Here is an 18,687-nt window from a genome sequence, read left to right as displayed (position 1 = left end):
TGGCTTTTGCTTAAGATGTTTTGGACAAGAAAATGTGAAATATAGTTGAGTTTCTACATACACCCATGTTTCATAAGATGATGAATACAATCATTTTTTTCAAAAAATGGGAGTGCTTGAATCCTGGTTTGTGAATGCATAAAAACATTTTTTTCATTGATATCGTCACACAAATGAAAAAAAGATATTTTGGCTAATGAAACACCCTGAACTTGATCATTTTGTCACGAAGGCAAAACATCAAGGAAGGTCATCTTGAAGCCAATAGGCCCTGCTGTTTCAGAAACACCAGGTAGAAATCTCAAACTGTTTAGAATATACTAGCTGCAGCGTGAGGAAAGAGAAAAGGTCTCTTCAAAAAAAAAAAAACATTTTTTTGGATGAAACTTGAAAGTGAGGGGATTGCCTTGAGAACATGTGACTTAAGGCCCAGGGGCCCCTCCTTCTTCCATGTTGCTGGGTGGGCTGGGATCCTTGTGAAATGATGTCTCCTTGTAAATGAACCAACAGTTTCCTGCCCAAAGGATCAGATTCAAAAAGCCAAAAATCTGGTAAAAAAGACAAGAGAATAGATGGGGAAAATGAACAGCCAGTAGAAATGATCAAATCATGCATATCTGAAGGAAGAAACAAAGACATAGGCGGCAGGCACAGTTTGATGCAAAAGTTTGACCACTAGACGCCACTCTATACAATACTAAACATGATTCATGTTCCCCAAAAAAAAAAACACTTTTCGACACTTCTTGCTCGAGTTGTGGCTTAAGGCCACTCTCACTCTGCAAGCTTCTGTTAGGAGTTGGTTGACATGATCTGCATCTTTGAGACAATGACAACTAACTTACCACTGAGGCATTAAGGCGTCCCATGGAGGGAAATTCTCCCGGATGGCACTGTGTACAATTCTCCACCAAGTGCTCTGGGTTTGTGGCCCATTTCACATCAGTCAGACCTTTGCCCCAGGCCGAAGAGGACACGAGCCACAGAAAGGCGAAGGCGGCGGTCACCACCAGATCCTTGGAGAGAGCATTCCAGGCTTTGTTATCTCACTCTATGAACTCCACGACGCATGTGTCTTTTAAGAAAGGTCACCGGTTCGGGAATGATTGTTATTTCAATCTGAATGCACTCACTATGAAGGGAGCGCGGCTTGTCTGACGATAGACGTGCTGGTAACCCAAGTAGAGAACCAGCGTAGCAGTGCAGTAGAGAAAACCAAAGACACCCACGCACACAAAGAACTCGGCAGAGGAGGAAAAGTCTCCCTGGAGGAAGGTGCGATTTGCAGGACTGCCATCGCACGAAGGCATCTCGTACGGGTAGGCTGACAACCTACAGAGGCAAAACAACACTTGACTCTCAATTCCTCAGAATGCCCTTTGTACTGGTAAAATAACAAATCCTCACCTGGCTCACTTGGTGATCCAGGAGAGCAAGAACAAGGTATAGAAACATCTTTTCAAACATATTGGAAGTTGCAGACACACGCAAAAAAAGTCAAGACAATTTGCAATTTGGGCGAAAACATTCGCTTTCACCGGCCTGATGCCGTGAACCGGATCTGGCCCCCGGGCCTCGACTTTACCCGTTCGAAATTTACAAATGCTTGATGCAGTGAGTCCTGAAATATACATATAAGCTACCTGAAGGGGTATCCAAAAACAGGTTTGACATCAGAGGGTTCCCCGGATTCGGAACATTTGACTGTGAAGTGAGACGTCCCAGAGTAACCTCCGGTTGTGGCAAAGGCAAAAATGGTAAAAACCTGAAAGGGAAATTGGCAAAGAAGACATTCAAATGAAATTGTCAGACAATCTGTAGTCATAGAATTGGACTCATCTTGCTCGCCAAAAAGCCAATAAAGATATTTGACAAGATGGCGCATTGATTCAATGTTACAAAAAAATGCAAAGGGCTTTTTCGTAGTGTACAATAATGGCATAAGATTAGGACAACAATAACAAAGACACTGAAAGTTGTCACTGGTCTCCCTCCAGACAGGCTTCAGCGAGACCATGGCTGGCTGGCTGGATGCCTGCCTGCCTGCCTGCTTGCTTGCTTGACTGGCTTTTATCTAATAGTGTTTTTCTTTTCCATCTAACAATGCAAGTCACCAAGCAAGCTCCAGTATGTCTATCTTCAACTCTGCTGACCGCAGCAGCAGGAAGAAAGGAAAGCAACAGAGTTGATCGTTTGAGTTTCCTGCTTGGCTGTGGACTTTCAAGAATGGCTCCCAACTCAAGTATCTCTGGAACTGCAATGGATTTCTCAGCTTTCATCCCGGCCTTGTTTGACCCACCTCAGCCAGACGAACTGAACCCCAAAGTTTCAGTTGAGATGCGCCAATGAATCTCGCTGCCTGCCTGCCTGCCCGCCCGCCTGCCTGCCCGCCCGCCCGCCCGCCCGCCCGCCCGCCCGCCCGCCCGCCTGCCTGCCTGCCTGCCTGCACAATAAACGTCTTGTTATCTTTGGTCTTCTGCCTTTACAAGGAAATAGCCAGCAGGGTATTTATTATTGGCGCATCTCAAACTACAAGTGCTGAGGAGTCAATCAGGGATAGCCATACTGTATGTGCTGCTATAATTGGAGCAAGGAGGACGCATCAAAGGAATTGGCTCCACGAGAAGTACACTTCAATTTATGGAAATAACTGACTTCCCTTTCATTCGAAACAAAATTTAACACACAAGGTAAGACATTTCAAGCAGAAATTGACAACAAAAATACAACAACAGAAAAAAAATCAAACACTGTCGGTTCCTTGACTCAGATTTCGAATCATTTGTTCCACAGTCCAAAATGTCATCATCGTAAAATGAAACCTAGTGCTTTTGAGTGACATTTTAACTTTAACAGCCATGGAGTATGTTAACCAATCTAATAAAGGTTAAAAATGACTGAGGGGGTAACAAACGGTGCATTGTTTTACAGTTTTTTTTCTTGTTTTTTTTATCAATAAAACAGCTGAAACTGACAATTTGCATGTAACTTACTTGTGCATTTAAAGTGAGCAAGTTTAAAAAACAAAAATCAACTATTTTGAGCTTCAAGTCATGTTTAAATGTTAATTCAGCCCCAGAGTGGTGTTTTTCACCATTCAGCCATCTCTGCTCATTCCTGTTCTCCAAGCACCAGGCATGGCAAAAACCACCGGGGTCCTCACTCTGTGACGTCATTACGTGAGGAGCCCCCCCCCCACTGCCCCTGCAGCCGCTTTCTCTGCAACTTGAACTGACGTGCAGCTGTTCTGCAGCCCCACCCTCTGCAATGTGCTCAATGTCCTACCTCAAGTTATCCACTAATAATGGCAGTGCGTGTAAACTTATATATGTATTTTCTCAAGTAACATTTGGGGAAGTTTGATTCCCCCTCAGTATGAACATATCCTGAGTATGGACTAGAAAAACTATACAGTAGTGCTATTGCCTAAATAAGGTATTCAAATATGCAGATATGAGGTCCGTTTGTGCTTTGAAAAGCTCTGCTGAATCATTTCATTTTAAGAATCAGGTTGAATCTGGCTGCACCAAACACCGTTCACACAAACTGTAGCAAAGACACCAGAGTAGTCATCTGCACCAGAAACGTAATACGCTTCCATTATTAGCAGTCAAATGGCCGGCCGGCCGTCCGTCCGTCCGTCAGGCCGGCCGGGGCATTCCTCAAATGATTTCCTTTTTTACTACACAATCCGTTGAGATTACTCACGACACTCAATACTTATCAACGGTGGTTATTCAGAGTCAACAAAGTTACTCTGGCCCCTTCCTGGTAAACACATGCAGCTGCTTTATTTGTCCCTCCTCCCCGCACTTGCAGTTGTGCAAGTTTGTCGAATGCATTTAGTATGTCTGGCGTGTTGGGGTGTTCATAATGCATTAGCACCTCAACAGTCGAGAAGGAATTTGGAATTGTGGAATCTGTTTAAAGAAACACTTATTTACTTACGTACCCATTCTAGCACACGAATGAATCCAAGTGGCTCTTTCAGTGGTCCCAGGTCCAGGGAAAATCCAGACACCGTAGTCTGTGGACATTTGACCATTTAGTAAAATGACGAAGAGATACGCACATTTATTAGTAGTAACGTTACCGATCGGACAAAAGAAGGCTCTTACAATGGCACTGAAAGAACGACACTTACCTGCACCTGCGTGTCACTTCGAAGCTAATTGGCCCTGCCCTTGCTAGCCAAAAATGTCGAGCAACGACATGCTACCTTTTGACAGCTGACTGACAAACTGTTGTAACACAGCCAACGTAACTTACCTGAATGGAGTCCATAATCGAGATGTACAACGGATACAAAGTTTGTCAGAGTATCTTGTCAATTCTAAAGAACAGTTCCAAAAAAAAAAGTGAACGAGTTTGAATTCGAAACAATAGCATTAAAAAAACACGGATACTATTGCAAAACGGACGTACGGGTGGGTGGGTGCCCAACGATATGGGAAAGTAAAGCTGCTGACAGACCAGCGACTACCGGAACATACGTAACATCCAGTCAATACCTTTCAGAATAAAACAATTTCATTCAGCATCAGCAATAGCTTTTCCGCTTTGAAAAAGTTTCAATAAAGTTTTTTTTCTTGTTGTTGCTGAACGAAGGGGAGGGAAAAACGAGGCGGCCGACATTTTGCCTGTGATCGAAGGCGGCATCCGAGAAGCCCACTACAGTATTTCAATCACAAACGAGAGTTGTTGTTTTTTTTAAACAAGAAACTGGTAATTTTCACTGTTTCTCTGTACTATATTTCACAGTTTGCTCATATATGGAGGGGTGTTGGGTGTAGTATTTTTACTAATTACATTTCATGTTAGGGTGGCTCGAGCTGTCTAAGTAGGCCTCTGTTTCCGAGCATAAACAAATATTTATTTGACAACTGCAATCCTTATTTAAATTTGAAAGAAGTCAGCATTTAATTCACTATGTTATTGATATAGTGTCTAACAATACTGATTAAACGTGTGTTAGTCTTGATCAAACTAATCGCCGTGACTTTTCAACAGCGCCAGGTTTCGTCGATTTTACGTGATTATTTTTATTTTTCACAACAAACGCATCGTGGCCGTTAAAGTCATCATCTGGATTTAACCAAACCATTAGGTAAGAATCTTCTTTTGGTGAATTGTTGTCGGTGTTAGTGTTTGGGGAGCTTCGCCCTTTCTAAACTGCATTGTCCTGGAACATACCGTAGCTTACAAATCGTCACCAAAGACAGTTAACATCAATTGAGTTACTAATGTATCAGTAAAACCTGCAGGTGCTGGTAAGTGATCAGCATGAATCGTGCATTGACAAGAATCGTCAATTACGGGGACTTGGGGCCGCGTAAATATTTGTGTGGAGAAATAATACTTACAGATAATAGTAATTGGACTAGAACTTGTACTGTACATGACAGCATGTTATCAAAGAGGCTTTATGGAATCAGCATTGAAAGAGACTTGCGCTTTCCAAGTGTTACCTGATCAGGTTTTTGGATGTCATTTCCAATGGAGCTAAACCCCCCAAAAAATTCATGTCAACTGTATTTCACAAGGTAGCCATGATATGAGTTAGCTGAAATAGAAGTTCATAGATATGTTTTGATTATATACTCGGTGAAGTGCTGGGATAGCGTTCAAAAGAAGTGTTTTATAATGTTCTCTCTCAAATGTGTGCGATATTAACCCCTTCAGCCCTGTGTGGAGTGTTTTTGATTGATTTTTTTGTAGGTTTAAATCCATCCTTTGGTCCTTTGCTGTGATCCTTGGAAATGGAAAACATACCTTCGTTTGAGAATACACGGGCAGAAGACCTCTTTTCCATTCAACAATGATCGATTTCCCCTTCTTGTATCACACTAAGGCTTCCAAGTGTGCAAAATTCCATCCAGCCTGAGAAGAGTTGTTTTTGCCATCCTCCAGTCTGCCCTTTATGCGACAAGAGATTAAGCGTTTTTCCTATTCCCCGCCCATCCTAAACTACAAGGTTTTTTTTATTTTTTATTCACGTTAGACAAATTATTCCCCACCCCCGTCCAAAAAAAAAAAAAAAAAAAAAAAAAAACCTTTAGAATAAAAAAAATGAAAAGGACCTGAAGCCATCCTCAGTGTTGTTAAGCAGTCTACCGAGATTACTGCCCTGGACGAGCCACCCCAACCCATTTCCCTTTTATCTTATGGATCAAGTGTTCCTCCAGGACTTCACAGTGAAACAAGGCACCCCGTCATCAACCTGCAAGAGAGTCCACTTCTAACCGCTTCAGGTGATTGACTTGAGATAAATACGAGGCAAACAAAAACCACATCATTAACACGTACATTTGGTGGATGTGGGCAACACCAGTGTAAAATCTCTTTCTTTATAAGCCAGGTTGTACAATGAACTGAGCTGTCCTTCCAGGCAGTCCCGTTGGTCTGGAAATAGCAGCTCCTGAGTTCAAAGTTGATAGCCGGCCGGACGGATCGCTGCCAATCAAAACTTCTGCCAGCCAGCCAGCCTCACAATGACCAACCATGGAGACGACTGCTACTTCTTTTACTATTCTACCTGCCATAAAGTAAGCAATCGATGTTCGTTGTTGAGATATTGCGATATTCCTGCACCTAAGTCACACCATTTTGTCTCTTAGGGAGACAGCTGCCCTTTTCGGCACTGTGAAGCAGCCATGGGCAACGAGACCGTCTGCAATCTCTGGCAGGAGGGGCGTTGCTTCCGAAACGTCTGCAAGTTTCGCCACATGGAGATCACAGTAAGAAGCCTTGAATCTCCACCACTCAAGTCACAATGTGAGGCCATCCTATTCTTCCGTCGTTCCAGAAAAAACGGAAGGAAATCCCGTGTTATTGGGAGAGCCACCCGGCCGGCTGCCAAAAACCACACTGTGCCTTTTTTCATGAAAAGCAACGGCACGTGGATGGCATTCTTATCCCACCTGACACCAGTGAGTTAGTATTCCCACATCCTTTCACATTGGCGACCTTGTGAAATGAACAATCACGTGTTTCCAGATCAAAGTGACAATGAGGAAGCGCAGCACGAAGAGCCGGCGGCCCCGCCGGCAGCCGCTCCTCTCCCCACTGCAAGCAATCCCCAGCTGAGAGGAGTTCTGAAGACCGAAAGCCAGGAAACGGTCCCGAGCCCTACTCATCCACCTGTGGTGATTAATCCAGCGGATGATGATGAGGATGAAGACGGTGTGTTGCGTTCTTTGGTTTTCTGCGTGCCTTTCTTTTTGCGCTCTTCTAACGATGGTTTGTGGTGCCAGACCAATTCTCAGAGGAAGGAGACGGCCCTTCCCCAAGAAAAAGATGCAAGGCTGCCGCCGGTGAGAAACTCAAATTAGAAGCAAAGACGGACGCAAATGAAATGCTCTTGGGAGGACTAAATGAGGGAGGGCTGTTTGTTGACAGATGAATCGCACAACTTTGGAGTGGCCACCCTGGAGGAGCTCCGGCTGCGGAGGGCCCTAAAAGCCGGCATGAACAGAGCTGATATGGCTGTCAATGGCCAGAAAAAAAACATCCGGCTACCCTTTGGTACATCCAACCCAGGTAAAAATTGCTGCCGCATTTCTCCAAGGATGACAATTTTTCGCCCGTCGTTCCCTTGTCTACACATAGACGCAGCAACTAAATCGACACGCTGCTGCATCAATTCAACTTACTTTGATGTTCTCAATCTCAGGCAAACTAGAAACGTTGACATCACCGGCGGCTACTGTTGCCGACCGGCTCGGGAGGCAGAGAGACACCACCTGTAAGTTTCATTCTTTTGCCACAGATTGATCATTGTACTCTCATGACAAAGAATGAATGAATGGAAGGAACGACTTGTCGTCCGTCCCCTGTGTAGGTCGAAAAGACGACGGGGATGTTGTTCCTATCAAAAACAGCCTGGCAAAGCGTTTGGGGAAATTTGTGAGAGAAGAACGAGCGCCCTGTCAGAAAGGTAAGCCTTGGTAAACATTTCAAGTTGGTCCCAAACAAACTCTCTTGGATGATCTGACTGTCATTTCAACATTTCAAGAGACCAAAACGTACATATTCATGACAAAGAAGTCAGATGCTTTCTACAATATAAAGTACTACTTTGTTTAGTGAGCTGCAGCTGTAACAAAGGACAAAAGAAGAAAAACACACGGGCCCCTTTGTACGCCCTTTAGGCTTGTCAATTTGCATCTTGGACAAAAAGGGAGGGAGGGAGGGAGGATGCCCGGGAGGGAGGGAGCCCCTCCAACTTAGTGCAGAAGTAGTTGTGTTTTCCACACCAACCCAGACTGCTCAATCCTATCTATCCGTGTCTCATAAACTGAATCTTTTGGAGAAGAAGGCTTCTCGGATGAGAGGCCAAACATCTTCTCAGTCAACCAGGGAAGTCTGCTTGCGATGGAGCTCAAATAACGCCTTTGTGTTTATGTTTTGCCAGCAGACGAGAGCGGCGCAGTGTCAAAAAGCACGTCCCAGCAAATCCGCATCAAAACCTTAGAGGAAATACGAATGGAAAAAGCGGCAAAATCACAGAAGCAAAAAGACGGCGGAGAAGTCACGTCGGCACCCATCCACACATCTAAGGCTCTGAAGCGGACCATTTCCATCAAGGAACGCGCTATTGACCACAACAGACAACCCGAGGAAACCCTCCACGCAAAGAAGAAAAGAAAAGAAGATCAGCAGGAAGACAGCCTTAAAAAGATCAAATCGACAGCTGACAAATATTCTGTGGGGCTTCTTTGGGATTCCCCAAAAGTAGGCCAAGTGAGAGTGAAAACCTTGGAGGAAATCCGCAAGGAGAAAGCAGCCCGAGTTCAGGCCGATGAAGACGCGCAGGAGAATAACGGTGCAAAGAAGCCGCCGCCATTGCAGCAAAACCAGAAAGCTCCGTGTAAGAGATGTTCCCACACAATCCAGCAGACATTTCACTTTTCCTTCATATTGACCCATGGTTAGCACATCCACCGCACATTTGGCAGGGTGGGATTTTGTCGTGGGAGAAAAAGCACGCATGCATACATAGCCAATTGTCAGTCAGTCTGTCTGTCTGTAACAAGCCATGTTTGTTGAATCCTGCAGGCGACATCACACTAGACAAAAGTCTTGAGGTGACTAAAAGAACACGCAACGCTCCCGTTACTCCCGAGGTGAGATGTGTGACCGCCTACGTTGTTGTTGTGATCTCGTAAGTGGAACTCTAACTTGCCTTTCCAGAGCACCTCCAAGATTGTCAAGGTCAAAACGTTTGAGGAGATTATGCGAGAAAAACGGCTCCGCAAACAGGAAACGGCCGTGGTCGGCCAGCGAGCCTCTGTGACGCCGAAAGCCATTCTTCCTCCGGCAGAGTCTACCCCGGAGAGTAAAAATGTCCCACCCGAGTGCCGTCCAAACAACGCTGAGAGTTGGCTTCTGGTGGAAGACGCTCTCTTAGGGAATGCGGGCACCTCCAACAAGGGCCAATGCAAAACCAGCAAAAGCTCAATTTCACCATCCTCAGCCAAGCAGACCACTTCAGAAAGACTCCATTGTGCGGCAGTACACACTGATCGAACAAATACCACGGACACAAAAGGTACTTTGCACCTACTACCTTACTTGGAGTTTGAGCAAATTTCACCGGATTTCTGCCACGACACATATGAAAATATTGCTGGAAGATAGACAAATGCGCATGACTTTGTTTCAGTGCGGCCCAAACTGAACGTGAAGCCGTCTGTCATGAAGCCCGCCTTACAAGTCAACGCAGGCCAGAAGCGGAAGAGAGCAGCGCCGCGCTCTGCCATCGCTGCCGTTAAACCTCTCACCCTTTTCCAGGAATCCGCTGCGAGGAGGGACGTAAGTCAACCAAAGCGCGCGCGCGCACGGTCACATTGACATTTGGGTGAAGAAATACACTTGGAACTGATTTTGCACATTTTGACTTTTTTGGAAAGGTGCCGAGGCCATCAAGTACGGGGCCGCAGAGCGTCCGTGTTTCGCAGCGCAGTCCCGGCCAAGACGCCAGGATGGATGTCGGTCTTGCTACGACCGTGGAAGCCCCACCGAAGTATGCGAAACTGAAATTTGATGTCTTTTATAGCGTTGTCTTAAAAAAAAAAAAAAAAAAAGACGCATATTTTCACAAACCACATTCGCCGACTCGCTGTTTTGGCAAAATAACAGTAAATTGCGACTTCACAGACAAGCGTGGAAAAAGTCGAGAGTTGTGTCAGTCGTGTGATTTTATTTTTGCAAATGTCAATGTTTTCCACCTCCAAAAGAATGATCCTTCTCTGTTAGCTCCGTCCCGAAGACGGCTCCTCAAAGTAAATCGCGGAGACAGAGTGCCGTAGGGTCACGAAACTCCACCTCGGCCGCAGATGACTTTGAGGAGCTGATCAACGAATTCACAGAGGATCATCTGGACGGAGATGTGGACCCGGGCATCGGGGAGGACGATCTCCTGCAGGAACTGTCAGACATGATTGGCAGCTGAGGCATTCCTGGCCTCGGCCGGCTCAGTCGACGACACCCACGTTGCTATTTACTCATTGTATTTCATCTCGGGACCCCCGTATATCTCTCATTTACTTGGGGTTGATCTTTCTCTGTTATACCTACGTGGGAGATTTTAGGCTTTGGAAAAGAGACATACTGTGTATGCACTGGGATGTATGTATATAGTAAAAGACAAATGTTTCCGATGCTCCCGTTGCTTTTAGTTTCAAATGAATAGTGTCACTTTGACTTTCATAATGACCTTTTTAAAAGCAGCAAATTATTTACGTCTTGTCGATTCCGAGGAGCTCATCTCTGATTTTTCTCCCCCTCAAATGTCTATTTTTTGTTTCTTGAGGCATTTCCAGATTTATTCGGTGTGCTTTAATTCCAAACAGGACTTCATGTTGAAACCTCAGGTAAAGATTTTCTTTGTATGCATTGCTGAGAAATATAGTCTCTTTTCATGTAATGCGTTCTTTTGAAAGGTTGAGAGCAGATAAGACAAGACTTTTCCACAGTCATTTGTCCACATCACATGACTGTCAATAAAAATGCTTTTATTTAACAAGCTGGGTTTGTTCAACATGAGGGCTTTTCTGAAACAAGTGGCCGAGCGACGTTATTGCCAGTCCTCGGAGGTAGGGGGACGATAGAACGAGAGGATGCTACAACGGTTTCTCTCTGACTATTTTTCATTGAGTCAATGTATTGTATTTCTACATTTGTTCACATAAATATGATTGTTGGTTTAAAAAAAAGGGGGGGGGGATCACTTCCGGGTCAGCAGACGTAAACAGAAGGGCGTTCCGCAGCGCAGGGAAGGAGACAGACAACATGACCAAGCTGGAGCTGCTCAACGTGTTTTTGAACGACAGACTGACAGCGGTCGCTGAGGACATTTTCCGCGCTATCAAAGACACCTTTGTTCAATTTCAGAGTGAAATTTGCCGTTCAAAAGAAGAGAACGAGCGCCTGAAACGGCTACTCAATGTCGCCGTCCAACGACTATTACTGCAACCAGGTAAGGAGAACGGACGGACCCGCTTGTCGCATCACATACGTCAATTGCTGTCAATTGTTTTGATGACGATTATTTCTGCCTTTGTCAGTGATTCAGGCCGTAGTCAAATGTTTCTCATCCATCCATCCATTCTGTGTCCCCACGGCGTCATCGGGCAGTAGGCGGGGGACAGACACCCTGAACTGATTGGCAGCAGTGGAAATAGCATTGCTACTAAGTGACGTCTCTAACTTCACAGAAGCGTGTGCTGTCCAATCCCAAGATCCCGCCACGCACCACTCTGGAAGGCTAAGCGGTGTTCAAGTGAAAAAAGAGCCCCACCTCGGAGACGCTCACAGTGGGTGTATGCATGATGGTGGTGGAAGAGAGCCAGAAAAAGAACCTTGTGGTCCATTTGAGGCACAATCCAGGTTAGTTCAAACGCTGTGTTGCAGCGATACAGTCTCACCTTCTCCTTTGCCATTCAAGGAAAATGAGGGACACTTTGCAGCCAGCAGCTCATCGTCCGCTCGCGCTCTACATTCGGCCGGAAAAGACGCTCGCGGTGGCGCTACTGCTGAAAATAGCGTCCGGAAAGATCTTTCGGGATCGCTGGCGCAGCAGGCGACGGGACTACCTTGCACAAATCCTAAGGCAAGTGTCCGTACGCTGCAGCTGAAAGGCCCCAAATCCCTCAAGTCGCCCCCTTCTCGTAACGCTCACGCCGCCACCATACAGAGGTGCCACGCTTGTAAAGAGTGTGGAAAAGGCTTTAGTTTTGCCTGCCAGTTGGAGGTCCACATGCGTTGGCACACCAAGGAGAAGCCCTATAGCTGCGCAGTGTGCCGCAAGAGCTTCACCACGGTCAGCATGCTCAAGAGGCACCATCGAATTCACACTGGGGAGAAGCCCTTTGCTTGTCACGTGTGTGGCAAACGCTTCAATCAGTCTGCGCACCTTAACACCCATTTTCGGCTCCACACCCGAGAACGAGCCAGCTGGAGCCGGGCGCCGTTTCCGAGGAACCCTCACGCCGCCGGAAAGTAAATCAAATGTACGCAAACAAAGAGCCTCTGCCACTCTTCTGTGTTTTCTGTCTAAATAAAATATATTGTGTGGCCCATTGTTTTATTCGGGTCCTTAGAGAGAAAAAAAATGAAAGGGGGACCTAAACTGTGCTCAAGTCAATGAGTGCGTGGCGATGCCCTCGGCAGATTGCACATAGCTTTCTCAAAACGGCACTCATTGTCCACCGCGCTGATCCTGATCTTTAATTCCAGTAAACGTTACAAACAAAATTATTAGATGACAGTCCTCGAAAAGAAATCCACTGTAGTAGTACAGTTGAAATCAGTTATATACGCACCTGCTTTATTTCCTATTTTGAAATATTCATATTTTAAATGTTGCTTTATTTCAAAAAGAGTCCATGCATCCAATGTCTTTGCTGGGCCGCTGTAAGGGGGAGAACATGGGGCTGGTGACTGAAAGATAAAACGCTATTTGAAATTTGAGCCGATGATTGGTCATAGTTGAAATCCTGGCCGCAACCTGCAGGTTGCGTGCACGCTGTAGTGTAGATCAACGCGAGAACAGAGGGAGGAGGAGGAGTGCAAGACGTGGCACAGGAGAAACCTGCACTGCATTGAGAGCACGCACGCGCACGCGCGCGCACACACGGCGTCCCAGCTCGGGTAGCATCGAAAGAGAGAGACAAGTCGCAGCTATTCTGATTGTAATGCCGCCGCTGCAGAAGAGCTGAAAAGGTGGCCGCCCAGCCAGCCGCGCGTGGCGAAGACAACGCAGGTAAAAGGACACCTTTTTACTCCATACACCGGTCTTGAGTAGTTTCTGTGACGCAGCGGATGATAAAATGACAACGGCACAAAGTCGTTTGTGTTTCCCGGACACGGTACACGGGGGGGTGAGTCTCCCGGTTACCCTCCCTGCGCATCCGCTGGATGATGATGATGCTGCGGTTTCGGAAGCTGCTGCTGCTGCTGCTGCTGCTGCTGCTGCTGCTGCTGCTGCTGCTGCTGCTGCGGCTGCTGCGGCTGCTGCGGCTGCTGCTGTTGCTGCGGCTGCTGCGGCTGCTGCTGTTGCTGCGGCTGCTGCTGTTGCTGCGGCTGCTGCTGTTGCTGCGGCTGCTGCTGTTGCTGCGGCTGCTGCTGTTGCTGCGGCTGCTGCTGCCGCGGCCGCCGCTGCTGCTGCCGCCGCTGCTAAGCGCAAACTGAAGAGACATGCTCCAAAGTCTGACTGGGCCTTGCCAGAAGCCAATGAGTGTCAGTGACGTAAGCGTAGGTGAAGTGGGATGTGGAAAGAAGGACGGGGAAAGAGCCACTGGAAGTTTCCATTTGCTCGCTTTAGCCGCAACGTTTCAGCAGCGTGTGATGCTTGGGGGGTGCCAGAACTGCGTCTTGAAATGGCAATGGGACAAGCTAATGTGTTGGCTTACGTCACGGCATGTCACGGCTCAACTCATGGACAAAATACTGCGTATTGCTTAAGGGGAGCGCTGTGTGCGTGCATGTGCGTGCGGATAATGCAGTAGATTTCCACAATGACCTTGAACTTCACTTGCTGCGACAAAATGACTACAGTACAGTAAGTCTTGAAAATGTCCAAGCGCTCGGGCGGGCCCATGATTGACAGTGACAGGCCCCAGAACAAAAAGTGGTTTTCGCTAATTCCACATTAAGTTTGAAGACTTTCCATTTCCACTCCCAAACCCAATAGTATCCACCCACGCCCAGAGATCCTCGATGGCTGGTTTGCCACCCACCAGCAGTGATGGAGTCAGCCGGACATACGTCGAAAATGCTGCGCGCATGGAGCAGCGTCTAAAACGCTGCAAGTCCCGTTTCCTAGTTCAGGCTTCAAATGTACGTATTTTTAGAATGGGCTGTGAATTGTTTTTTTCAATGACCCTGCCTCTGGAGTCGATTTATCGACCAGCGTAATGAGAGCTGAACGGACGGATGTGTGCAGTAAGAATCAGCTTAGGGCGGCCGGCCGGCACCGGACAAAAAGCTGTTTCAAATGCTTGTATGCTCGGAACAGTAAAACACTCCAAATGTATCAGCAATAGCTACAAAGCCTTTCTAGTGCTCATGCAGTGCTGCAATCTACTGTGGTATTGTAATGGCACAATAGTGTGCCAAGTCTTACTGGGAAATAAAGTTTGCATCTCAGCACCCAGTGCTGTAGAATTTCCCATTGGACTTTGGATGACTGAGCACCAGTCCATGCAGCTCTTTAGTTTTCTCCTAGTTTAGGAGGGGCTGGACATCATTTGGAAGGAAACAAGAAGAAACCACGCACAGAACTAAGCCGATGATTGGTGACATTGCCCAATGCCCAGAGTCCGGCCCGCGGGTCAAATGCGACCCGTGTCTACATTTAGACCGGCCCGAATCAGCGTGTCATGAAATCAATAGTATGTGGCCCGCTAGCACTGTTGCGGGGACCTGTGCACCCTGGAGCGATCAGGAACGCGCACATGAGCGAGCGCCTTCTCGCACGCACGCGCGCACTCACACAGGTTTCCGTTTGCAAGATAATGAGTGAGTGACACAGACGCTTCCTCACTCAAATGTCCACACGTGCACCTAGGATTAAGGCGATGGACGGACGCGAAGATCAGGGACGCTACCAGGGAAAGGCAAAGTAGGCCAGCATGCATGCATGCATGCATGCCCGCTCGGACGGACGCACGGACTAAGTACAGGTGAGCGGGCGCTAACGTGCAAGTATAGCGAGCTCTGTCATCTTCCAACGTAGGAACTGAGATAAAACGGAGAATGATTTCATTTGGATGAAAAATCGGACACCTGTTTACTGCAGACCAAAAAAACAATATTACGCTTGTCATTAATACAATAATAAAGTCTAAAATAGATGACTTCATTCATCATTCATTTTCCTACGTTGGCTTCGGTGAAATGTGTTGTGTTGTCCAGCTGAGGGCAGCAGAGAGCTGTTGACAAACGCGACTGTTGACTAAATGTTGTTGCGTGCGACTTTGGGCTTCTTCCATCAGGGGTCGCCACACTTTTGACATTGGATGCTTGTCCCCAGAAAGGTTGAGGAACTGGAGCCGAGCTAGATCTTTGCAAACATGCTTCATGCAATTGACAAGTGTGTCGATTGCCTTGCATTTCCAGCCTTTTTAAATCGGCTTTTTATCGATTGGATCTTTTGAACATTGAAATGTCCGTCCCCTGGTTGGCCCATGCTTAGTGGCTGGGATCGAGTCCAATATCTGTAGACGAGACGACCATGAGCCAAAGGTCCAAATTGTCTTCAGATGATGCGTACTGACAAATGGAGCATTTGGCCAAAGGCTACTTTCTAAATGTAGTTGAGATTCAAATCTATGCATCAGATCAAATCCTCTGAGACAAAGCATCTTATTCGGTTAAAGCTGCTGGTCACACAGATGTTGTCGGACTCGTTCGAGTTTGTTGACAAATCTATCTTGTGTGTCTCGATGGTGACATATTCGACTTTTGCTTTGTGCTTTTTGTGTGCAGATGTGCAGCGGTGTCATCGAGTCAGCCAATTTGCTTGTTTGTCATTCTACGATGAAAAGACTAATGGTCCATTTATATGCGGCACCAAAAGTGTATCTGATTGAAAGTGCGGCATTGCAATGTAAATCAAGGGCAGCTCTGACACCTTGGCCTTTTCCGATATCATCGGGCCAGCCGTAATCTGACTGAATGTTAAACACGATAGCAGTCTATTTAGCACGAGAATTGTATTTTCTCACTCTTTTGTAGCGACTAAAATCAATGTGAAGTGGACATCATAATGTTGACTTTTTTCGTACTGTATGTCATCAAAGTCTCTGGTTGGCAGCCAATATTGAGGAAAGAAAAGAAGAGAATGTTTGCAGAACTGGATGAGCAGGTTCATCAAAGACTTTTTGTATGCAGCCACACTCGGGCTATTTGAAGAATTGAATTGATGATGTATAAATGAGGTGAGGACATAGCATGTATCTGCATCCTTTGCGCAGATCACAATCTCATTTTCTCTTTGTCATCTGTCACCATCAACCCCCTTCTTTGCTTTCAGCACCTCAGCAGATGGGCACTAGGCATCTCTCACTCTCTGTGGGGAGCAGTCTTTTGATAGTTTCACTCGCCCTGGCCGCTGTGGACAATCCCTCCCTCCCTGCCTCCCTGCCTCCCTCCCTGCCTCCCTCCCTCCCTCCCTAGCTGCCTCAGGGTTTCGCTCACCATTGTCTCTATTGTTTGCTCTTGAAAGTGGGTTAAGACAGAAGGGATGAAGGGGAAGCTGAGAAAGCTGGGGGTCTCAGTGATTGCAAAAAATGACCAGATCAACTGAGAGGGCTGGCTGGCTGGCTGGCTGGCTGGCTCATCAGAGTTCAAGATTGAGATGATGAAGTGACGCGGGAGGGGAGGGGGGAATTTGTCAAATAGAAACAGATTAGTGTGAGATGAGATGGACAAAACACACGGAAGAGTGATTAACAGACGTCTGTGACATAGATAATACAATAGAAACGAAGTCATTCATATTGCTGAGGGAGGAAGCAAGGAAGCAAGGAAGGAAGCAAGGAAGGAAGCAAGGAGACTCCCATCTTGATGGGGGGATGACCAATCAAGTCGTAGGCACTGTGAAGGAATATGCCACACGTAGATCCTTTCGATGCACTTTGGGTACCAGTTGTCTATTGTAAATCAACTTTGATTGATTGATTGCTCGATTGTTTTCGATGACTGAGCTATATTTGATCTGTGGTGAGCATGGTGACCCAAACAAGCAGGGCTAATCCAATCAAATCAAATGCCAAGATGGAAATGAAAGCTCGGTCAAGGACATTAAAACTGTTGGGCGTGTGATCTTTAAAAGACGCACACGCAGTGAGTGTTGGCAGGTTAACAATGCAAGAGTAATGGAGGTGGCCCTTCATATCGAGTCAAATGGCATTGAAATGAAAAATGGCAGCGTGCAGCCTTTTTGGTTTGTTGATTATCCCATTGTAAAACGTTTGAGGCCTTCCTTTAATAGGGCAAGTGATATTTCAATTCGTTAGGCACGCTTGAACAACATCAACGGCATGACCAATAAAGCTTGCTTGCTTGCTTCCTTCCTTACTTACAGTACAGATGGTATCAGTGCTAATTGCACTTATCCTTTACATCTGTATACTACATTTCTTTTTGTGGACTTGAAGAGGAAGCGCAGGAGTCTAGTTGGCATGAATAACGTTGTGTGCGTGCGTGCGTCCACGCCCACATCCGCGTGCGTAAGCCTCGTCACTCATTAATCCTGGTGTCTTTGTTCAACAAATACCATGCTGTGATGTGTTCATTTCCATGAAAATACAAAATGAGGAAATGTTTTTGTTTTTTTTTTATTTATTGATGTGCAATCTGCCGATGTTCTTTTTTTGAAGTGATCAAGCGACAGCCAATGCAATCAAATAAGTCAGAAAGCAAATCATGTGACGTCCCTCATGAAGCCAAGTAGCTGTCCTTCCTAAACTTTGAGTGAGCGTGTTATTGATTGTCAAGTTGGTTGTGTTTTTAGGTGGTCTTGGTATGTCATTAGATATGCAGGGCTTGTACGTCTTGCTTCTTTTCTTTACGTGTGTGTGTGTGTGTGTGTGTGTGTGTGTGTGTGTGTGTGTGTGTGTGTGTGTGTGTGTGTGTGTGTGTGACTGCTCCGCCTGCCGCTGACCACCTGCTGCCTCATCAACTTTCGATGTATATGTGGCTGCCAAACTTGTCACTTTGGGCTTGATCATTCAAGTGAAATCAGTTTGAGGGTGTCATCCCATTATTTGCGCTTTGTGCGTCTATCTATCTATCTATCTATCTATCTATCTATCTATCTATCTATCTATCTATCTATCTATCTATCTATCTATCTATCTATCTATCTATCTATCTATCTATCTATCTATCTATCTATCTATCTATCTATCTATCTATCTATCTATCTATCTATCTGTCTATCTGTCTGTCTGTCTGTCTGTCTGTCTGTCTGTCTGTCTGTCTGTCTGTCTGTCTGTCTGTCCGTCCGTCCGTCCGTCCGTCCGTCCGTCCGTCCGTCTATCTATCTATCTATCTATCTATCTATCTATCTATGTGTTTGTTGGCCAGTTATGGGAGGGAGGAGGCGGTCGAGGTTCATTGGGCTAAATGAACAAATGACTTGAGCCTCTGCTTGGGCCATGTGGCCCCTGCTAAGGAGGC

At 46.2% G+C, this 18,687-nt stretch overlaps 4 protein-coding genes across 14 annotated transcripts in view; 3 read left to right on the top strand and 1 right to left on the bottom strand.

Moving 5' to 3' along the window:
- Positions 1 to 127: 127 nt before the first annotated feature.
- On the bottom strand, positions 128 to 4,450 carry sypl2a (synaptophysin-like 2a). The gene is made up of 6 exons (XM_085923115.1): positions 4,270 to 4,450; positions 3,953 to 4,027; positions 1,644 to 1,765; positions 1,134 to 1,332; positions 846 to 1,016; positions 128 to 548 (listed from the first exon to the last, which is right to left on the bottom strand). Exons 1-6 carry the CDS (start codon positions 4,282 to 4,284, stop codon positions 423 to 425), a joined length of 708 nt encoding a protein of 235 aa, XP_085779241.1. The 5' UTR covers positions 4,285 to 4,450; the 3' UTR covers positions 128 to 422.
- Positions 4,451 to 4,570: 120 nt separating this feature from the next.
- Positions 4,571 to 11,026, top strand: zc3h11a (zinc finger CCCH-type containing 11A). 8 transcript variants are annotated; one of them, XM_085923108.1, is made up of 17 exons: positions 4,571 to 4,725; positions 5,011 to 5,107; positions 6,186 to 6,251; positions 6,389 to 6,545; positions 6,618 to 6,737; positions 6,806 to 6,929; positions 6,997 to 7,182; positions 7,254 to 7,313; positions 7,399 to 7,539; positions 7,673 to 7,744; positions 7,841 to 7,936; positions 8,414 to 8,869; positions 9,058 to 9,125; positions 9,193 to 9,550; positions 9,665 to 9,813; positions 9,912 to 10,024; positions 10,258 to 11,026. In XM_085923108.1, the coding sequence occupies exons 4-17, from the start codon at positions 6,492 to 6,494 to the stop codon at positions 10,451 to 10,453; spliced, it is 2,193 nt and encodes a 730-aa protein (XP_085779234.1). In that variant the 5' UTR covers positions 4,571 to 4,725; positions 5,011 to 5,107; positions 6,186 to 6,251; positions 6,389 to 6,491; the 3' UTR covers positions 10,454 to 11,026. The 8 variants fall into 8 exon arrangements, with proteins under 8 accessions (XP_085779234.1, XP_085779231.1, XP_085779228.1 ...); XM_085923105.1 differs by having other exon boundaries at positions 5,852 to 6,251; XM_085923102.1 differs by having other exon boundaries at positions 5,719 to 6,251.
- A 121-nt stretch (positions 11,027 to 11,147) lies between these two features.
- LOC147048654 (uncharacterized) lies at positions 11,148 to 12,631 on the top strand. Of its 2 annotated transcripts, XR_015067517.1 has the most exons (3): positions 11,347 to 11,479; positions 11,568 to 11,889; positions 11,948 to 12,095. XR_015067517.1 is itself a non-coding variant. In XM_085923112.1 (2 exons), exons 1-2 carry the CDS (start codon positions 11,293 to 11,295, stop codon positions 12,503 to 12,505), a joined length of 975 nt encoding a protein of 324 aa, XP_085779238.1. In that variant the 5' UTR covers positions 11,148 to 11,292; the 3' UTR covers positions 12,506 to 12,631. The 2 variants fall into 2 exon arrangements, 1 of the variants encoding a protein (XP_085779238.1); XM_085923112.1 differs by having other exon boundaries at positions 11,148 to 11,479; positions 11,718 to 12,631.
- Positions 12,632 to 15,090: 2,459 nt separating this feature from the next.
- Positions 15,091 to 18,687, top strand: part of nfasca (neurofascin homolog (chicken) a) — a 33,643-nt gene continuing 30,046 nt past the window's right edge. For all 3 annotated transcript variants that reach the window (XM_085924775.1, XM_085924772.1, XM_085924774.1), the window contains exon 1: positions 15,091 to 15,185. The gene's annotated coding sequence lies outside the window, so the exon portion shown is untranslated. The remainder of the gene's footprint in view (positions 15,186 to 18,687) is intronic.

Source organism: Syngnathus leptorhynchus, chromosome 11 (assembly GCF_054491065.1).
Source record: "Syngnathus leptorhynchus isolate UIUO chromosome 11, UIUO_Slep, whole genome shotgun sequence".
Taxonomy (NCBI): domain Eukaryota; kingdom Metazoa; phylum Chordata; class Actinopteri; order Syngnathiformes; family Syngnathidae; genus Syngnathus; species Syngnathus leptorhynchus.
The sequence above is the reverse complement of the archived record's forward strand: the minus strand, read 5'-3'. Positions and strand labels throughout refer to the sequence as shown.

Bases quoted from the DNA above. Each gene is read 5' to 3' on its own strand.
- sypl2a (XM_085923115.1), bottom strand. The intron at 1,766-3,952 runs GTACGTAAGTAA...TTTCCCTTTCAG, and splicing joins TCATTCGTGTGCTAGAATGG to GTTTTTACCATTTTTGCCTT. The intron at 1,333-1,643 runs GTAGCTTATATG...TTGCCTCTGTAG, and splicing joins GTTTTTGGATACCCCTTCAG to GTTGTCAGCCTACCCGTACG.
- zc3h11a (XM_085923108.1), top strand. From the start codon at position 6,492: ATGACCAACCATGGAGACGACTGCTACTTCTTTTACTATTCTACCTGC. The intron at 6,546-6,617 runs GTAAGCAATCGA...TTTGTCTCTTAG, and splicing joins ACTATTCTACCTGCCATAAA to GGAGACAGCTGCCCTTTTCG. The intron at 7,540-7,672 runs GTAAAAATTGCT...TCTCAATCTCAG, and splicing joins CTTTGGTACATCCAACCCAG to GCAAACTAGAAACGTTGACA.
- LOC147048654 (XM_085923112.1), top strand. From the start codon at position 11,293: ATGACCAAGCTGGAGCTGCTCAACGTGTTTTTGAACGACAGACTGACA. The intron at 11,480-11,717 runs GTAAGGAGAACG...CTAACTTCACAG, and splicing joins ACGACTATTACTGCAACCAG to AAGCGTGTGCTGTCCAATCC.